The sequence below is a fragment of the Myotis yumanensis genome, unplaced genomic scaffold, assembly GCF_028538775.1.
Source record: "Myotis yumanensis isolate MYYU_CA2020_CCGP unplaced genomic scaffold, mMyoYum1.0.hap1 SCAF_2, whole genome shotgun sequence".
Lineage (NCBI taxonomy): Eukaryota > Metazoa > Chordata > Mammalia > Chiroptera > Vespertilionidae > Myotis > Myotis yumanensis.
Window position 1 is genome coordinate 27,625,669 of NW_027223753.1, and position 20,144 is coordinate 27,645,812.

At 49.8% G+C, this 20,144-nt stretch overlaps 3 protein-coding genes and 1 pseudogene across 10 annotated transcripts in view; 3 read left to right on the forward strand and 1 right to left on the reverse strand.

Annotated features, from left to right (window-relative positions):
- TESK2 (testis associated actin remodelling kinase 2) overlaps positions 1–8,217 on the forward strand; it is a 125,695-nt gene extending 117,478 nt beyond the window's left edge. For both annotated transcript variants that reach the window (XM_070404879.1, XM_070404880.1), the window contains exons 6-11: positions 4,535–4,617; positions 4,857–4,941; positions 5,176–5,259; positions 5,481–5,567; positions 6,252–6,351; positions 6,632–8,217. In XM_070404879.1, the coding sequence (XP_070260980.1) occupies positions 4,535–4,617; positions 4,857–4,941; positions 5,176–5,259; positions 5,481–5,567; positions 6,252–6,351; positions 6,632–7,350 (1,158 nt within the window). In that variant the 3' untranslated portion in view covers positions 7,351–8,217. The remainder of the gene's footprint in view (positions 1–4,534; positions 4,618–4,856; positions 4,942–5,175; positions 5,260–5,480; positions 5,568–6,251; positions 6,352–6,631) is intronic.
- LOC139004775 (small nucleolar RNA U13) lies at positions 2,447–2,534 on the forward strand (annotated as a pseudogene).
- On the reverse strand, positions 8,061–12,256 carry TOE1 (target of EGR1, exonuclease). Of its 2 annotated transcripts, none has more exons than XM_070404881.1 (8): positions 11,867–12,256; positions 10,922–11,064; positions 10,794–10,834; positions 10,548–10,644; positions 10,063–10,221; positions 9,548–9,807; positions 9,202–9,361; positions 8,061–9,120 (listed from the first exon to the last, which is right to left on the reverse strand). In XM_070404881.1, exons 1-8 carry the CDS (start codon positions 11,910–11,912, stop codon positions 8,500–8,502), a joined length of 1,527 nt encoding a protein of 508 aa, XP_070260982.1. In that variant the 5' UTR covers positions 11,913–12,256; the 3' UTR covers positions 8,061–8,499. The 2 variants fall into 2 exon arrangements, with proteins under 2 accessions (XP_070260982.1, XP_070260983.1); XM_070404882.1 differs by having other exon boundaries at positions 10,922–11,060; positions 11,867–12,255.
- On the forward strand, positions 12,018–19,793 carry MUTYH (mutY DNA glycosylase). 6 transcript variants are annotated; one of them, XM_070404876.1, is made up of 17 exons: positions 12,141–12,208; positions 14,580–14,726; positions 15,453–15,573; positions 16,039–16,244; positions 16,332–16,371; positions 16,493–16,566; positions 16,703–16,744; positions 16,828–16,899; positions 16,978–17,091; positions 17,173–17,270; positions 17,353–17,497; positions 17,576–17,639; positions 17,820–18,011; positions 18,115–18,251; positions 18,335–18,487; positions 18,638–18,679; positions 19,621–19,793. In XM_070404876.1, the coding sequence occupies exons 3-17, from the start codon at positions 15,459–15,461 to the stop codon at positions 19,750–19,752; spliced, it is 1,626 nt and encodes a 541-aa protein (XP_070260977.1). In that variant the 5' UTR covers positions 12,141–12,208; positions 14,580–14,726; positions 15,453–15,458; the 3' UTR covers positions 19,753–19,793. The 6 variants fall into 6 exon arrangements, with proteins under 6 accessions (XP_070260975.1, XP_070260976.1, XP_070260974.1 ...); XM_070404874.1 differs by lacking the exon at positions 14,580–14,726 and having other exon boundaries at positions 12,018–12,208; XM_070404875.1 differs by lacking the exon at positions 14,580–14,726 and having other exon boundaries at positions 12,018–12,208; positions 16,096–16,244.
- Positions 19,794–20,144: the final 351 nt, after the last annotated feature.

Here is a 20,144-nt window from a genome sequence, read left to right on the forward strand (position 1 = left end):
CCCTACTGGGGATTGAGCCTGCAACCCGGACATGTGCCCTGACTGGGAATCAATCATGACCTCCTGGTTCATAGGTTGATGCTCAACCACTGAACTACACTGGCCCAGGCATTAAGTGGTTTTTAGTATATTCAACCAACACCACTATCTAATTTCAGAACTTTTCATCATTCCAAAAAGAAACCCCCCTTAACCTATTCCCCTCTCCCTTCAGCCCTTGGCAACCACTAATCTATTTTTAGTTTCTATGGGTTTCCTTATTCTGGACATTTCATATAAATGGAATCATATAATTTGCTGGCTTTTAAATAGGGGAGTATCACAGTTAGGTTTGCATTTTATGAAGATCATGCTGGCAGGAATGAGAAAGGTGGATTATGGAGATCAAGCCTGGACCAAGTTAGAAGAGTATTGCAATATTCAGGGGAGGAATGAAGAGGACCTGAACTAGAGCAATAGTAATAAGGATGAAGAGGGAGGGACTGATTTGAAAAACATTTCGAACATGATCTCACTCATTCATGGATAATAAAGACCATTACAAACTTTTGAACAATAATAGATACAGAGGCAGAGCTGCCTCAAACTGATTGTCAAACTGCAGTGGGAAGGCCAGGGAGGGTTGGGGGGGAGGAGGGAGGGGATTAAGAGATCAACCGAAGGACTGGTATGCATCCATATAACCATAACTAATGGACATAAGACACTGGGGGGTAAGGGAGGGCAGGGGTCTGTCAAGGGCGGGGGGGAAAAAAGGACACTTATGTAATACACTTTGTAATACTTTTAGCGGAAAAAAAAATAAAAATTAAAATTAAAAAAAAAAAAAAAAAAAAAAGAAAAACATTTCGAAGAGAAAATTAGTTGGAGTAAGAGTAAAAATCTAAGATAAATCCCAGGTTTCTAGCTTAGCAAACTGAATGGAAAAAAGGCAGTACCAGCTGACATAAAAAAAAAAAAAATAGCTTGAGTTTTAGTTCTTGGGAGAAAAGTTGAGTTCAGGTTTGCATGTGTGTAATTCAACATGGCAATCCAGAATTTGTCCAGAAATAGACGGGCTGTCTAAATCTGCAGCTTGAGGATCAAGGTCAGGGTTGAGGACATACATTTGGGAGCCATGAGCACAAAGATGGTAATTAGAAAAGAAATGTAGGATAGCCTCCGCAAAAGAGCACAAGAGCTGTAGGCCTATTATCTTCCTACAGCAGAGCTGTAGGCCCACAATTGCTTTCATAAAACCCTGAAAGCAATCATCCTCATCGGATGGGAAGAAAAGCCTGCAGTGTAGTCTGCAGAATAGCCAAAGATAGACAAGGAAATCCAGAATTATAGTTGTCATAGAAGCCAGGAGCGCCTGGCCAGTGTAGCTCAGCTGGTTGAGCGTTGGTTGGCCTGTGCACCAAAAGGTTGCTGGTTGCTAGTGCGATTCCCATCAGGGTAAATGCTCAGGTTGGGGGCTTGATCCCCCAGTCGGGTGCATGCAGAAGGCAACTAATCAATGTTTCTCTCTCTCTCCCTCTCTCTCTAAAATCAATAAAAACATTAAAAAAGAAAAAGCCAGAAGAGAAGAATAAAAAAGGAATGGGAGCTCTAACCGGTTTGGCTCAGTGGATAGAGCATCGGCCTGCAGACTCAAAGGTCCCGGGTTCAATTCTGGTCAAGGGCATGTACCTTGGTTGAGGGCACATCCCCAGCAGGGAGTGTGCAGGAGGCAGCTGATCGATGTTTCTCTCTCATCAATGTTTCTAACTCTCTAATCCCTCTCCCTTCCTCTCTGTAAAAAATCAATAAAATATGTTAAAAAAAAAAAAAAGGAATGGGAGTGGCTCAGTGGTTGAGTGTCAACCTGTGAACCAGGAGGTCACAGTTCAATTCCTGGTCAGGGCACAGGCCTGGGGTTTTGGGCTTAATCTGCAGGAGGCAGCCAATTGATGATTCTCTCATCACTGATGTTTCTATCTCTCTCCCTCTCCCTCCCCCTTTCTCTCTGAAAAAAATAAATTAAAACGAAAGGAATAGCCTCTAACTAGCCCAGCCATGGGCAAACTACGGCCCGCGGGCCGGATCCAGCCCGTTTGAAATGAATAAAACTAAAAAAAAAAAAAAAGACCGTACCCTTTTATGTAATGATGTTTACTTTGAATTTATATTAGTTCACACAAACACTCCATCCATGCTTTTGTTCCGGCCCTCCGGTCCAGTTTAAGAACCCATTGTGGCCCTCGAGTCAAAAAGTTTGCCCACCCCTGATCTAGCCTCTAATAGCTAATCTCTTAGCTCCAGTACCACAACTGATTATTCTCTACATGCCTAGTACTAACACAATTCCTGATTGATACCTAAAAACACTGATGGAAGTGACCAGCAGTGTCAACAGCAGGAAGATCAAGTAATAGAACTTATTGGGATCTTTCATAATAATATTTCTATCAGAAATCAGTGAAGAATTAATGGGAGATTCATAGTCATGATAATTGTGTGAGATGTGCTTCTCACAAACCTTATTATGACTTTGGCACATTACCCTTCTGATGTGAACTTAGGAAAAAAAAAAGAATGAGAGATAAGGAAATAAAAACAGCAGGTGTTGCCAGACAAACCTCACTAGCCTGGGCCCTTTTAAGGGCAGGCCCAGGAGTTTGTTGGAAAACCCTAGGGGCTAATTCTGGCCAGAGTTCCTCCCCATTTTGTTTATCACCTCAGATTCAGACTCCTAAAATTTGGTTCTTTTGGTTTTCAGTATCCCATCTTTGTCTTCGGCTCTAATGCCTGGTTAGTGGCTGTGAATGAGCTTTAAGAGGGACAGTGGTCACATTGCAGACCAGGGCAGATGCCACCTCACCCCATTTTGTAAGGCTCTGATCATCCCTGCCTTAGCCATTTCTCAGCCGCTCAGAGAAGCTACTGTGAAGTCACTTACTCCTGATGGGTGATTTGCAGTGAATGAGCAGGTCTCCATGAATGTGAAGATGGAGCAGAAACGGAACAGCTTTGACAAGGCAGTGCACTGTGGCCAAACTCTGTTCCTTATTTGCTGCTCCCAAGCTGTATTTAACAAGGTTGTTTCTGAGGGCTATAAAACAAATAGTAAAAAGGACTTTAGACTGAGCCTTGGAGAAAGGAGCCCGAGCTGTTAGTGAAATAGGAGGAGAGAGAAATAGGTGACAGATCTGAGCTGCCTCACAGACCAGTGCCCTAAGCCTGGGCTTTGGCTGTCTAATAGTCACACTGGCTTAGGGCCCCAAAGACATTCCAAGTCAATGAGCTGGGGGAGGCTGAGCCAGCAGGACTGATGGGAGGGCTAACACCAGGACAGGCACAAGGATGCTCCTACTTGAACGCTAGAAATGATACGTGTCTCCCTGGTATCCAGGGCAGGAGAGGATGTGATGAAATCACAAGCTTATTCTACTTCATGGAAAAAGAGAATATAGTGTAATTGCATCAAGGTCAGAGTAAGGAAGTGATTTGTACCTAGATGCCAAGGCTGGTGAGGAGGAGGGAGGGCTGGTTTGGGTCAGATAGGGCCTTGCTGGCCCCAGAAATGTCCCTGTGAGCCAAGGATCCCTACTCTCTGCTGCCTCTGGAGAAAATGGGTAGAGCAGAGTGGTGTAGGACTATTTTGAATGCAACTATTTGAGGAGAGTTTGTTGCTTTGTATTTATTTACAAGCTGTTTGGGTTTATCCTTTTTTCTGGAGACAGTAGCAGTTGTTTAGTGAGCATGACCTGAGCCTCTCTTATGAGTTGAATACTGTGAGGAACCAGAACTTGCTCCTGAGGAGCTGATAGCCTGCTAGACTTTAAGAGGAAGTGGCATAGAGGAGGAGTTAAAGGAGTTGAAATGAGAAAGAAATAAAGATGAGAGCTGGAGAGGATAGGACTGGAAAGGTATCTTGCCTTAAAACATAACATTTTGAGGTGAAAAGGAGAATTGGGAGAACACCAAATGGAACAGAACGGTATAAGCATGACCTTGCCACTGGCTGGTGTAATGGGATATCTGAACAGGGCTTGAAGGCCCTGTTCAGGCTTCACAAGTCAAGCATGTCTATGAAAGTCTGGATGAAGATGTGTGCAGTCGGGCATCAGGGGCAGACAGGAGCTGGTGGGGGGTAGGCAATTGGTTTAGAGCCAGATCATAGACTTTTAATACCAGAGAGGAGGTTATTTGTGATCCTGTGGGCAATGAAAGTTAGTTTATGTTTGGAGACTTGTTCTATGCTTGTATTTCTTGGCAAGGTCTTTGGTCTGTACATTTTGAAGAGGGAAGCCAGGGGCCTGATTGTCTTCCTCACTAGATTGTTAGCTCCAAGAAGACAGGGGTTTCTGTTTGTTGAGGTATCTCTGGCCGTTAGAACCTTGCCTGGCACATAGAAAGTAAAGATAAGTATTTGTGTTTGGAGCGTAATACGAATCCTAGGGCAACCACTCAAGATCCAGGCCTACCTCATCTCACATGGCTGTCATGGTAATTTTATGAATAGCTGGTCCCCACTTCTGAGCCACACTGTCTTCTTCTTTGGGAACCCTAGAACTGCCTGATAAAGAGGGATGAAAATGGTTACTCTGCGGTGGTAGGTGACTTTGGCCTGGCTGAGAAGATCCCTGATGTCAGGTGAGTAGCCCTAATGGGTACTGGGGTTACAGAAGCAACTAAGGCAAACAAACAAACACCCCAAAACACTCCTGCTTCCTCCCCAGAGGCCAGGACTTGGTCACAGCTCAACCTCAGCTCCCTAAATTTGGTAATTCCTCGTCTATACCCATCCTTGGGGGAGAAGAATTCCCAATATTCAGATATCCTATTATACCAGCCAGTAGCAAGCTCATTTTTTATATCATCTCACCCTACAGCATGGGGAGGGAGAAGCTGGCTGTGGTGGGCTCACCCTTCTGGATGGCACCTGAAGTTCTCCGTGATGAGCCCTACAATGAGAAGGTGAGTCTGGGGGTCCCAAGGCTTGGTTGTCCTTAGAATCCACTCTTAGCAGTGTCCAGGATCACCCTTTATGTTTAGGGGAGGATCTACAACCAAGAGCAGGGCTGGTACCTGGCAGCTACCCAGTGAATGAAATATGGGCAGTAGAGTCTAGGCCTGGGCTGTGGACATGAGGGGCAGAAACCTCACTTCTCAGCCCACTGAAAGGGAAACTGAGGTCTCACTACCCATCAGGCGGACGTATTCTCCTATGGTATCATCCTCTGTGAGATCATCGCCCGTATCCAGGCTGATCCGGACTATCTTCCCCGCACAGAGGTGAGCTGCAGGCATGGGGATCAGTGCCACTGGGGTGGGGCTGCTTTTGAGGCTGTGGAACCATTTTGTTCTTGGGGTGGAGTTGCTGGAACTTAGTATATGTGGCTACTTCGCAGGGGCAATTCCCAGCCTCTCCTTCTGAGCAAGCCAGGATGGATGGAGGGATTAATGACCTGTCTACCCATGTCCTCTGTTCCCTCCCCCCCAACACCCATTCACAGAACTTCGGGCTGGACTATGACGCTTTCCAGCACATGGTGGGAGACTGTCCCCCAGACTTTTTGCAGCTTACCTTCAACTGCTGTAATGTGAGTGTATCCTCCTGCCCCCAGCTTTGGTCAGGGGCTGGGTTTACCTGGTTAGAACTGTAGAAAGAGCCTAATTAGCCTAATGAGGGGCCTCATTTTCACTGATGAATGACAATGCTCATGGCTCCTCCTCTGGAGGCCTGCCAGACTCTCCAGAGCCCTGGACCAAATAAAGGAAAATTGCTTTGTAATATCTGCTCCTCAGCCTGCAGGGTAGACCCACCACCCCTTGCCTTGGGTGTTGGTGGAGCTCTGGTCAGGTTTTAGACTGTGGATCCAGCTGGTCCTAAGGCTGATGGGAAAGGCTCTTGTTAGCTTTCATTTTATTCTGAGCTTGACTTACCTGTTATGACCAAGGAGTAGATGGGCTTTGTCTAGGTAATCTCGAGAAACACATTAGCAGCAGAACTCAAGAAAGAACAAACCAATGTGAGCATAACCTGTTGGAGGGTTCTGTGCCAAAAGAGGGTAAGGCACAGAAAGATTACTGAGACGGGAGGGTATTAGACGATAGCATCTTCCTTGACCTTAGCTCTGGGAATCATCCTCAGGGTCTGCGGCCTTCAGAAAAGGTCTCTTAGCTGCACATCTGAGTCTTAAAAGATGCTAGAAACAGACTAAAATGCTATCCTTGTGGGTGGAAGGTAGGAGGGCAGGGCTAATTGCTGCTGTGGATAACTACAGATGGACCCCAAACTGCGCCCATCCTTTGTGGAGACTGGGAAGAACCTTGAGGAAATTCTGAACCACCTACAGGAGGAAGAGCTGCAGCCCACTGCTAAGGGTAAGAAATTAGGGTTGTGGGGTGGGGGGCCTTCCCCCCTAGGGCTGTGAAGGCAGGATCCTATGTCCAAACGAAAGGTGCAGGGATGGGGGACATGGGAAAAATACTGAACTCCAAGAGTTGTGATTTGGTATGCTGCCTCCTTCTTTCAGTCTGTTTTCTCACTGGTGAAATGGGGACAACAGTACCTACTTTGTTTTCCCCAGAAAAAACACTTAGTGTAGTGCTTGTATTTGTTATGACTAGTGCAGTAATCTTGACTTGATGTACTGTCCTTCAGGACTCCTGGAGAAAGGACCTGGGATAAAGCGACTGAGCTCACTAGATGAGAAGATCCCTCCCAAGTCCCCACGCCCAAGACGTACTATCTGGCTGTCTCGAAGCCAGTCAGACATCTTCTCCCATAAGCCCCCACATACAGTGAATGTCTTGGACCCCTACTACCAGCCACGAGGTGGTGCTGCCAGCACCCCCAAAATCAACCCTTTCAGTGCTCGCCAGGACCTCAAGGGTGGCAAGGTCAAGTTCTTTGACCTGCCCAGCAAGTCTGTTATTTCCCTGGTATTTGACCTGGATGCACCAGGGCCTGGAACTTTGCCTATGGCTGACTGGCAGGAACCTCTGGCCCCACCTGCTCGCCGGTGGCATTCTTTGCCTGGTTCACCAGAGTTCTTGCATCAAGAGGCCTGTCCATTTGTAGGCCGAGAAGAATCACTGTCTGATGGGCCCCCACCACGTCTCAGTAGTCTCAAGTACAAAGTAAGAGAGATCCCGCCATTCCGAGCATCTGCCCTACCAGCTGCTCCAGCCCATGAAGCCATGGACTGCTCCAGTTCCCAGGAAGAAAATGGTTTTGGGCCCAGGCCTCAGGGGGCCAGTCCATGCCTTGCAGGTGCCTCTGAAGAGATGGAGGTAGAAGAAAGGCCAAGAGATTCGGCTCCAGTCCCCTTCTCTGTCTCAGGCAGAGGCCTGAAAACCCAGGGAGAGCAGGATGGTTGAGGGGTTAATCCTTGTCTCACCATGGGGATGGACCTTCAGCTGAAGCCACAGGGCCCCCTTGGTGCACAGCCTTGACTCTTCCCTGGAGCCCACAGAGCAGGCAGGCTAGGCCAAGTCAGGCTCAACTTTGGGGCTCCAGGTGCCCAGTGACTGTGAGAGGGGAGGCAGCAGTGAGAAGCCTTCCTTGTTGGGGCCAACAGCTGATTCCAAGCCTCTGAAATCCTGCAAGGAGCTCTGGCTCCCAGCTGACCCACAATGCGTTTCTGCAGACAAGACCAGAGGACTCCTAGTTCTAGTTTGAGCTGGCAGACTATTACCCCAGGTTCTTCTTCCACCCCAGGTCTGTCTCTTGCCCTTCCCCGGGGCATAAGTTACTGGATGGAACGTGGAGCTGACCAGGAGGCCGAAAAGGGCATGGCTATTTCTCAGACCTAAAGACTGGGGTGCTTCTTGCCAGTATGTCTAAGACACTTGAATAATTGCTGTTTGCACTTACTGCACAGTCAGACCACGTCACTACATTTCTATGCAAGGGGAGGACAAGGCAGCGTGGTGGTCATGGCTCTTAGCTAACCTATTCAAAGATCTTTTCCAGTTCATTAACCTATTTTCATATTTATGAAGGGAGTCTTAATGTTCTGCCCTATAAGACTTTCAGCCTTGTGGTTGGGAGTGGGGCTGGTTTTGTAGGCCCTAGGGCCTGCCCCATATATTTGTCAACATGTGATACACCCAATTGGTTAAACGGTTTATACATGGACTGATTTTCTTCCTTCCCTGCTATGGCTGGAGCTACGGGAACAGTCTGTCTTTATAGAGCCGCAATAAGAAATAACCAAAGATAAAGCTGGTCAAACATTTTCATAACTTGTTTCTGCTGATTTTTTGGTAAAACTTTCCCAAGACACTCTGAGACTTAAAAATAAAGTTGGTTACTACAGGTGCTGGTCAGCCTTCTTACTTGTACCATTGTTTCTGAGCCTCTGGGGTAAAGAAAGTCCAGAGCAATGCAGCAGTATCTCTGTCAGGAGCCCCCTCCCCAACTCTGTAGTAGTTGGGAGCAGGACATTCATAGGCTAGAGGGTCCAGACCCCTCTGCTCTACCCTCAGCTTCTCTTCTTGGGCTCTGGGTGCTAAGCAGAAGTTAGGTCAGCTGCTGCCCCAAGCCAGCTTCATCTTCTGGTTGTGGGCTTTGGAGGAACGGGAGAACTGGCTCTTGGCCACCGTGAGGGGTACAGCTTTGCCACTCAGGTATACCTTGTTGTGGCATTCAGGTAGCCAGGGTCCAGAGCTACAGGGCTGAGGTTCTTGGCTTACTCCCATGTAAGCCATTACATAACCTGTCATAAAGGCATCAAAACCAGCCCGATGCAATCCATCCCCAGGCACTGGGTTAGGACTGGCTTGACTCCCTGGTGCTTCTAAGGCAGCCATGTCAGCTGTCTCAGGTCTTGTTGCTTTAAGTCCCATCTCCAAGTCATTTTTGTGATCTTGCTCAGAGCCAGGCTGGTTGCTAGTCTCGTCCTGAGCCACCTCCTGCTCAGTTTCCTCAGCCTTGACGCCATCCCCACAGACCTGCTTAGTGGGAGGACCATCCTCGGCTTCCCCAGAGCTCTGTTTCCCAGGCAGGCCCAACAAAGCCCTCCGTCGTTTTTCCTTACGTCGTCGCCGTCGCCGCTTATCCTTTGTGGCAGCTTCATCAGTGTCAATGATAAGGTCAATATCATGGGACCGAGAACACTGTGATCCCAAGGGGCACCAGCCATAGGCCTAGAGGCAGGAAAGAGGCTTAGAGAGGGGTCCCAGGCATCAGAACCTTCCCTCTCCCAGGAAATGGGTGGGAGTTCTCACCGAGAAGTTATCACAGATGATGGTGGAATGAGGACGGTGGGATGTAGGGGGCATACAGCAGCGGTAGTCTACATGGGCCCTCATGCTAGAAGGATAGTTGCAGAACTCCAGGATAAGGTGTGGGCTGCCGGCTGCCCGCTGCTTTCCATTTTCCCGCTCACTGAAATAGCGCAAGAGGGTATTGGTCCACTAGCATATAAGCTCCATGCGAACAGGGGTTTTTATCTGTTTTGTTCACTGCTGAATCCCCAGCACTAAAACAGTGCCTGGCACATGATAGGCACTCACTAAATATAAAAATAGGTTTATACCAGGCCCCACCGCTTCCCCTCAACCAGCCCCTCACCATTTCCGGAAGGCATATTCTAGGTAGGAGGCCACAAAGCGGGCATGAAACTCAGCAGCATATTTGGTGTCATAAATGCCAGCTGGGAACATTTCACACAGGTCAGCAGTGAAGGTTCCCAAGCTCTCGGGCAGATGTGCATAGAAATTCTGGTATAGGAACACCAAATCTATGAGACCATTATGCAGTATCAGGGGCCGGCGGGCCCGGATTAGCTCCAGGAACAGTGTCCTCACCGACTGGCTCTGGCTCTCATCGCCCTGGTTGGAAAGAAAGGGGTCATAGGGAAGGGCAGTCCCATACGGAGCCTCTTTCACAATATATTTATCCCAAACTCCCCCACCTGGAAAGCTCTTCCTCCGCACCTAACCCAATGCTCTTCACCCACATACTCGTCTTATTTCCCCAGCCCTGTCACTAGTGACTCCCTAAGAAGCAGATCCTCCCACACATCCAGCCTGTGGTAGGAAGAAGATGAAATCACAGAAGAGGCAGTCTCAAGGCTGGAGACCTACCTTGTCATTGCCCTTATGGTATGGGATACCCTGGGCATACTGCCTGTTAAAGTTGAAGCCATGCTGTACCAGGAACTGCACAGACTTTGGTTCTATGACATACTCTTCCACACACAGCAGGGTCAGATTGAACACCTGGGTCAGGTATGAGTGTTCACCCTGGGAGAGAAGGAGGATTCGCTACATCAAAACCTCACATGTGCCTGGCCAGTGTGGCTCAATGGTTGAGCATGGACCCATGAACCAGGGTTCATGATTTAATTCCAGGTTGCGGGCTTGATCCCCAGTAGGGGGTGTGCATGAGACAGCTGATCAATGATTCTCATCATTCATGTTTCGATCTCTCCCTCTCCCTTATTCTCTCTCAAATCAATAAAAAACATTTAGAAAACAACAAAAAAACCTTCCACATAATGTTCCCAGGATCCCAACCCTCCTCTTTCCCCCAGCCACAAACCTGGGAAGGGAATGAAATCAGCACATACCTTGTCTGGCTGCTGCTTGAAGCAGGCGAGGCCCAGGGAGAGGATAGAACGGGTCCTGGCAGCATGACACACAGCCTTATAACGTTCTTCGATGCACCTTGGGGTTGGGTTTGGGGGTGGCTGTGGCTAGGAGTTAGCCTCATGAAGGGCCCAAACCACCCAGGGTGACTTCCACTCCAGGGCTAAGGTTTGCCCCCACTTCCCCTCATCAGGGTTGGAACTAAAGAGATCACAGATTATACTTACGGGTTCAGCAAACTCTTCCTATCCCCAAGCCCACTCAGTTCCTATGGGTGGTTAAAGGGAGAACTGAATTAGGTCCCCAACACCAGCCCTTTCACAACCACCTGCCCTCCCAGTTCCCCAACCCTCACCGTGTCTACAGCCACGAAGCTAGCTGTCTTTATGGCCAGCAGAAGGGATGGCCACATCTCCTTAAAGTTGTCACTTTGCACATCCAGCACTGGAACTTGTACTACCAGCTCTTCCCCAGGTTTTGTGCTTTTGCTGACACTATCTGGGGGTAAGGAGAACAGAATAATGGAAGTTAATGATCAGGCAAGGGGGACGGGGAGTAGACACCAAGGTAGGCCATGGCTTGGGGGCATTTTCCATGATGGCAAGAAATGGCAGCTTTCCCCCTCAAGCCTTTGTATCAGCATGCTCTACACACAGACCTTGGAGTGAATAGTGCCCTGAATTTGGGGAGAAAAAGCCTGCGTCTTCCAGGGGCTTATGTTAGACTTTGGGAAAATCACTTCTCCCTCAGCATCACTATCTGTAGAAGGTGAAGTTGGGACTAGAATAACTCTAGTCACTAGATGATCTGTGAGGTACCTTTTTCCCAAGTCCTGCAGGAACTATTTGTTACGGCTCCAGGAGTTGAGCTCCTTTAATATCCCATCAGGTTCCATATGACTGTTCCCTTGGTGCCCTAGCAGCCACAGGTGGCAGTAGCCTGTATGGCCCGGAGCCCAATAATAATTAGGCCCCAGAGATAATGCCCTAGACCTGGCTTCCCAAAATATCCCACTTCCTTTGGACCACAACTCCCAACCTGCCCCACTTAACAGAGAAATGAGTTCCAGACTACATTTCCCGACATGCCCCCTAACGATCCTAACTGTGCTCCTAACACTCCAGGCTTTTGCAGCCCGAGCCGCGGTGCACACTGGGACTTGTAGTCTCCTCGTGGCTAGTTAAAAAGGGAGAAGTTAGTCCTCTGAAACTTGAGTTCGGTTTCTAGAACTATGAGCCAGAGGCCTTCCCCTCCCCCAGGGCGCACAGGCTTTTAAGTCGGCCCCTGAAAAGCCACTCACTGTCAGAGATCGCTGGAGCTGCGCCATCGTCACTGTCGGCTGCCATGACACCGCGCGGCCCTTGCCTGACTAGTCGGTGGCAAGAAACGGCAGGACTTCCGCTTTGTCTCCTGGCGCGACTATTGAGTTCGGGGTTAGGGGTAGGCTCTCGCCTCCGGAAGTCGCTGTGGGGCTGGAGTTCCGTTCAGACCTCCGGGGTCTGGCGCGCGAGGAGCGGGTTCGGAGCGTTCTGGGATGCTATTGGCTGTCACGGTTCAGCTCGCCGCCCGGATTGGCCGGAGCCACGCCCCCTGGGAACGTGGGGTATTCGGACACGGGAAAACGTGGGAGGTAATTCTTCGTGTACGTTCGTGGGGACGTGGGAGTGAGCTTTACGCTGTCTTCAGGGACACGGCTCGGGGTAGGGGTGGGTGTCCGCAGAGGAGGTGGCGCTGCCAGGGCTAAGCTTAAAGTAGCCATAGGAGTTAGACAAAGACCGGGGAATGTGGGGGAAAGATGTCTATTCTGGGAAAGGGCGAGTTCCCTGGGAGGATGGAACTCACTGCGTTCCAGAAAGTGAAAGGCGGGCAGGAGGACTCGAGCCGAGGCTGCAGAGGGGTTAGAGCGATCCACTAGCAGGGAAGCTTTTGAAATAATCCAGGCAGGTGACAAGAATGACTTGCATTAGGCTCCAGCAGTAGAGACGAAGAGGAAGGGACACAGTGTAAGCAACTGGGAGGTACCGGTGATGTAGGGGATTGGACGGGACTCCTGCTACTGCGAGCGAGGTGTGCCTGCCAGAGACCGCGCTTTCCCTGGAGCTGCGTTCCCATCCTCTCAGCCCAGCAAGGACTCAACGCTTTCTCCGTGGTTACTCACTGTTCCTTGTTCACTTTCAACCTTTCTACTGAGTCTTCATCATTATTCAGAATTGTTTGGATTTCTCCTACTCTTAAAAAAAAGGAAAATCCTTTCATCCCATGAATTAATTTAACAAGGATTTACTGTATACAATTTACCTGGCACTGTGCTCAGCTCAGAGGATACAGCAGTCACCAAAACAGACCCAGTACTTGCTCTCATGGAGTCAAGCTGGGGAAGTGGACGCTGATTAAAGAATCACCAAAAAAAATGTGAAATTGTAATTGGTGTGAAAGCAGCAATGGAGAAAAACACAAGAGGGTAGGACTGGGGGGGGGGGCCTGATGTGGACATTTAAGTCAAGACCTGAAGAATGAGTGGATGTTAGGTAAAGCATAGAAGAGCTGTCCAAGTAGAGGAAATGGATTGGGTCAGGCCTCAAGGTAGACAGACACTTGGTGGATGGAAGCATCTATTTCAGGCAAACATGGCTGGAGCATAGTGATGAGGTGATGAGGCAAATGGGGCCCTGGAGTCTACAAGGCTTATATTAAGAGGATTAGCTTTAAGAGCAATGGGTGTGACAGCCAAAGTCCTCCAGTGGCCTACAAGGTATTTTGTGATCCTGTGCCCCCTTCTTTAGCTCTCTGACTTTATTTCCTGTCCTTACCCCCTCCTCATTCTATTTTAACCACACTGGCTTCCTTATTGTTCTACAAACACACCAGGCACCATCCTTAGGGCCTTTGCACTAGCTCCTTCTTAGTATGCCTTTCCCACAGGTATCCACGTGGCTAACTTCTTCAACTGCTTTAAGTCATTGGTCAAATAACACTTTAACAAGGCCCACCAGGACCACATTTCTTTAAAATTGCAACATTCCACCCCCTCCCCATTTGTTATCCCCTTTACCTGCTTTATTTTTTCTCCTTATGCTTATATTTATCACCTAATATCCTATATAATTTGCTTATGTATGTTATTTATAGTCTGCCTCCATTAGAATATAAACCCTGAGAGGGCAGGAACCTTTGATGTTTTATTTAGTGAAGTACCTAAAACTGCTTGACACAAAGTAGGCACTTTATAAATATTTTTCAGTGAATTAATGGGAAGCCATTGAAGGTTTTAAGTAAGAAAGTGCTGTTATCATGTCTTAAAATATTGCTTTATGGAGAATGGATTGTAGAATGAATTATGGAAGGAAGTTTGGCTGTGAAGGAGAGGAAAGTGGGTCTTGTGGAAGGGATTGGAGGAGCAGGACCCTGAGCTCAGACAATTTAGGAAGAGGGACCTTTCTTTCATAGAAGGAAAGTGAAGATGGAGGTAAGTTTATTTCATTCATTTTTTTTTCTCTCTCAAGAAGGAAGCAAGCTCTTTTGATGAAAATGAGGTGATAAAGTCAAGAGTTTGAGGAGAGAGTTTGAACCAGAGGTTCAGCAGGGACTGCCGTATAGCAGAGTGCAAGAATGTAGACTCTGGAAGCAAACCTTTTGGGTTGGAGTGAACAAGTTGCTTAATCTCTACAAGTCTCAGTTTCCTCATAACTGAAATGGAAGTAATACTAGAACATACTTCATGGTATCATCAGGAGATTGAGAAATCTGGTAAAGCACTTAAGGTCTGGCGTATAGTCAGCACGTACTGTTAGCTACATTTAACTATTAGAAAAAAGCAGCTACAAGTACAGTAAGGGAGAAATGAAGATCAACCGGATGCATTTTCTCTGCTAATGGTCAGCTGGCTATGATTTTCTAGATCACAAAAGATTAGGCATAAAAATAGCTCATCTCTCTCCCCCCCACCCCAACTTGACATCTGCTCTCAGGCAAATCTTTTCCCCTTTCTGAGCCTTGGTTTCTCCTTTCTACAGAATGAAGGTTTGGACTAGATGACTGTTAAAGACTGCTTCACTGTAAACGTGCTGCGACTCTAAGCAGATAACCCTCCTACCCACGCCCGTGCTCCTAGACACATCTAAAGAACCCCTGTCCACACACGTAGTCACAATAAGCATCAGGTATACACAGGTGCTCCCACACAGGAAGCTTTTGGTCCTTGACCCAGCCCAGCCCTGGCCTCTTACTCTGTGTACGTCTCCAGGACTATACTAATGCTGGTGGTCCCTCTTAGGCCATTTGGAGAAGCTCAGCCCTATTGGTCATATCTCAGGGCCACAGCCAGTCAAGAGCAAGCCCATGAGCATCTAGAGCAGTGGTTCTCAACCTTCCTAATGCCGCGACCCTTTAATACAGTTCCTCGTGTTGTGGTGACCCCCAATTTCATTGTTACAAATTGAACATGATTAAAGCATAGTGATTAATCACAAAAACAATATGTAATTATATATGTGTTTTCCGATGGTCTTAGGTGACCCCTGTGAAAGGGTCGTTCGAGAACCGCTGATCTAGAGAGTTGTTCGTTTTAGAAAATATGTTTTTATTGATTTTTCAGAGAGGAAGGGATTGGGAGATAGAACCATTGAATGGCTGCCTCCTGCATGCCCCCTGCTGGCTCCTGTATACCCCTACTGAGGATAGAGCCCACAACCTAACCTGGGCACGTGACCTGACCAGGAATCGAGCCAATGAGTTCAACCACTGAGCACACTGGCCAGTCTAGAGAGTTGTTGAGAAAAGCTAGACACTGTGAATGGTGTATCGACGAAGGTGGCTCCACCCCCTACAGGGCCCCAAGATTCAGCCTAATTTTGACTGACTACTTTGGCTGGGCCTTTGTGTTCTAGGTCGTCATGAAGAAGCCACGCGCAGCTGTGGGAAGTCGTCACAGGAAGCAGACATCCAGTGGGGAAGAAAGGGAGAAGCATGCCCTCAGCAGCAGCCAGGCCAGGCCTACTACCCCTGATGGTGAGGAACTCGGACCTAGGAAAAAACTCATGGGCTGGTTTCACTGGCTATGAAAGGGGACAGGTTCAGGCCTGCAGGGACTAATTAAGGATCTAATTCTGACTTTGCAATGTGATTTTGGGATAATTGCTCTGAACGGCTGCTTTCTTACCAGTGACATGGAGCAGTAGTCTGTGCATTTTCTTCCTCATGTGGCTTTCATAGGATCAAATGAGTTGATCTGCCTGAAAGTATTTTGTAAATGGGAAACCCCTGCACAGGTATGTTATGCTTGACTGAAACTGTTGGATTTTCATTATAACCCAGAGAAAAAGGAGCCAGCAGTGCCACTCTGGGAAGATTAAGGCTAGAAACTTGGCTAAGGCTACACACAGCTAGATAATTCTGGACTGACTCCAGGTCAAGGGGTCAGGGGTTGGGGAGCCCTAAGTGGAAGCAGACTGCAACCAGGCTGTAGTGTCCCAGGTTCCTGGTGCACAGCCTGTGCAGGGACAACTCCTGAGTTTCCTGAGGCCCCAGCAGGCCAGGCCAGGCGTCAGGAGGAGGTGGTATTGCAGGCCTCTGTCTCCCAGTACCACCAATTCAGAGATACAGCCGAGGTCACCGTCTTCCGGGAGAGCCTGCTGAGCTGGTATGACCAAAAGAAGCGGGACCTGCCCTGGAGAAGGCGGGTAGGCAGGCGAGGGACAGGGACCGGGGTGGGAGGCTAGTGCCCAGCCCCCTCCACACTAACTCCCCATCTGGGATTGCGTTGGCAGGCAGAGGGTGAGGTGGACCTGGACAGGCGGGCATATGCTGGTGAGTACATCTCCTGAGAACAGAGCTGCTTTCTGCCCCGACACCCTCAGATTGGAGTCCAGGCTATGGGGTAGGAGCAGGGCAGGTCAGCAGTGTCCTCATGCCAACCCCTCTTCCCCAGTATGGGTCTCAGAGGTCATGCTGCAGCAGACCCAGGTTGCCAAGGTGATCGACTATTATACCAGATGGATGCAGGTGACTTCAGGGAAGGAAGGGGAGGGTGATGGGCTAGACCCCAGATGAGAGCCTGTCTTTGGGCTGGGGGGAAAGAAGGCTTCTTTTTCCTCCCTCGCCCTTGACCTCTCTATTTTTGCCTGTCTTCTGGCTATAGAAGTGGCCAACACTGCAGGATCTGGCCAGTGCTTCCCTGGAGGTGAGACCCACCCTAGGGGAGGGGGAAATGAGGACAACAGAGGACTGAGTGCTGATTTCTCTGACCTCTGACCCCACCCACAGGAAGTGAACCAGCTCTGGGCTGGCCTGGGGTACTACTCCCGAGGCCGGCGGCTGCAGGAGGGAGCCCGGAAGGTAAGGGGATAGCAGGGAGGGTGGGATCCCCAGGCCCTCAGCTGTCTCCTAACCTTGAACCTTTCCCACCCCATTCAGGTGGTAGAGGAGCTAGGGGGCCATGTGCCACGCACAGCAGAGACCTTGCAGCGGCTCCTGCCTGGCGTGGGGCGGTACACAGCTGGAGCCATTGCTTCCATTGCCTTTGGCCAGGTGAGCCCATAGTCCACCCCCATTCTGTGCATGCCCACTTTCCTCCCAGACCAGGCTGACTCCTGGACTCCTCTGTGTCAGGTGACCGGTGTGGTGGATGGAAACGTAGTGCGGGTGCTATGCCGTGTCCGAGGCATTGGTGCCGATCCCAGCAACACCTTTGTCTCCCAGCAGCTCTGGTAGGATATTGGGGTAATGCAGGACATTGGGAGGGGTGCCTCCAAAGGATCTTTGGCTCACAGAAATGTTCCCTTCTGGTAGGAGCCTAGCCCAGCAGCTGGTAGACCCAGCCCGGCCCGGAGACTTTAACCAAGCAGCCATGGAGCTGGGAGCCATAGTGTGCACCCCGCAACACCCACACTGCAGCCAGTGCCCTGTCCAGAGCCTGTGCCGGGCACACAGGAGGGTGAGCCATCTGGGGAAGGGGCAGCGAGGTCCTGGGGAGTCCCCCGTGCACCGTGACTTCCTTCCCTGTGTCTGCCAGGTGGAGCGGGAGCGGCTTCCAGCCTCACAGAGCCTGCCAGGCAGCCCTGACGTGGAGGAGTGTGGTGAGTCTGGTTCTAGCCCCAGCCCTTCCCTGCACGGTCACTGAGCTGCCTGGGAAGCCTCATTCAATCTAGTTCATCCTACAACCTGTTAGATTCTGCACAGCCGGGCCAAGACCTGCTCTCTGGGCCTGGCACGTAAGCCCACTTGGCCTGAGTGGGGCTTGGGATCTCTGTTCCCAGCTCCCAACACTGGACAGTGCCAGCTGTGCGCACCTCCTACCGAGCCCTGGGACCCGACGCTGGGAGTGGCCAATTTTCCCAGAAAGGCCAGCCGTAAGCCCCCCAGGGAGGAGTGCTCTGCCACCTGTGTTCTGGAGCAGCCCGGGGCCCCTGGCGGTGCCCGGATTCTGCTGGTGCAGAGGCCCAACTCAGGTGCCTGGATCCTGGGAGTGGAGGGCAGTGGTGTGAGCAAAAGGGGAGGAACGGAGGAGTCAGCAGCTACGGCCTAACTCACACCTGCTGACCGCTGTCTCAGGTCTGCTGGCAGGACTGTGGGAGTTCCCATCTGTGCCTGTGGACCCCTCAGGACGGCATCAGCGCAAGGCCCTGCTGCAGGAACTGCAGAATTGGGCTGGGCCCCTCCCAGCCACCCACCTGCATCACCTCGGGCAGGTAAGTGAGCAGTGAGGGGCCAAAAATGACGGCTTTTTCAGCCACATCCACGGGCCTGTTTCAGCCCCTTGGTCCTCCCCCAGGTGGTCCACACCTTCTCTCACATCAAGCTGACCTATCAAGTATATGGTCTGGCCCTGGAAGGGCAGGCCCCAGTGACAGTCACAGCACCTGGCGCTCGCTGGCTGACTCGGGAAGAGTTTCACACCGCAGCTGTCTCCACCGCCATGAAAAAGGCACTATCTTTGTTGTCTTTGTTGTGCTCCCGACATGTTCTGCATGAACCTATTACCATATAAACAGGAAAAATAAAAATAAAAAAGGACAGGGTTCTGGCTTTGGAGGAAGATGCCAGCCCTGCACTCTCCCCCTCTCTTCTTGGCTAGGTGTTCCGCGTGTATGAAGGCCAACAGTCGGGGACCTGCAAGGTGAGTCCCCTGGCCCTCGCCCAGCCATCTCTCTCCCTAGGCCTGAATCCACAGGTTTTCAGTGAGTTAAGGGACATATTTGGGTGAACATTGTCCACTCCGAGTTTCACCAGGGGCCGAGGAATGACGTAGAGACCTTACAGTCTAGGGTCCAGGTGGAGAGGGAACAAGAGAAAATGATGGAGACAGTAGTGTCAGATGTGTGAAATGTTTGTACTAGATTTTGTTGGATATGAGGTAGAGAGCTCTCAGGTCTGTCTGGGAGGAAAGGATCAGGGAAAGGCTGCTTGAAAGAAGTGGCTGGTAATGTGGGTCCTAGAAATGAATCATTTTTTCCAGGTTTGGGAAGGGAATCAGCAATAAGGATGTTCTTCCAGGCCTAAGAATAGTTTAAGTAGCCCTGGTTTGTGTTGCTCAGTGGTTAGATCTTGACTCAAGCACTGAAGGATTCTGGTCAAGGGCATGTACCTGGGTTACAGGTTTGATCCGCGCCCCAGTCGGGCCTGCACGGGAGACCATCATTCAATGTTTTCTCTCTCTCTCTCTCTAAAAATCAATGGAAAAAATATCCTCAGGTGAGGATTAAAAATCAATGGAAAAGGCCTCCTCGGGTGAGGATTAACAAAACAATAAAAGGTAGTGTAAGTAATGATGGGCACAATGCAGTCTGCGTGTGTGAGGAACTCTGAGCATCTAGCCGGAGCAATCAGCAGGGCCAGGAACACCAGCCCAATGAAGCATGTTAGGTGGAGAGAGGAGTCGGATTTATATTTGAGGAAGATTACCTTGGACTGCCGTTTAGAGAGTTGATGGAAGAGGCAGATCCTGGAGATAGGTTGGAAGCTTTCCTACATTCAGGCTAGAGTCAGCTAGAGCAGTGGAGTGGGGGTAGGGGTGAAAGGAGAATATTCTTCACTGCCCCCTTAATGCCTTCTAAACAGAGTTCCAAAAGATCCCAGGTGTCTACTCCATCCAGCCGGAAAAAGCCCAGCCCAGGCCAGCAAGTCCTGGATCGTTTCTTTCGGCCCCATATCCCCACAGATGCACCTAGACTCAACAGTGCGGCCCAGTGACGCATCTGGAAACGCCCTCCCCTTGAGAATCCTGTTTTTTAATAAAGTACTTATTTTTATAGTCATTTGGAGACTTTCCATCCTCTGCCTAGCCCCCTTCCTCCTCACCTCTGAGGGTTCCAGGAAGTGGTCAAGTCCTGCTTGGTCCTGACTTCCTCTGGCTGAGCTCCCAGCCAGCCCTGGGCAGATAGAGGAGCATGTTCTATCCAGAGTGATCTGCCCTCCCTCAGCCCCAGGAAAGAGGGAGAAGGCAGCCGCAGGAAGTCCTTGCCAGTGGCTGATACCCACACCTTCACTCCAGGTCTCTGGTTAGTTCTGTAGCAGTGGTATCACTCTAGAGCAGCGGTTCTCAACCTGTGGGTCACGACCCCTTTGGGGGTCGACCGACCCTT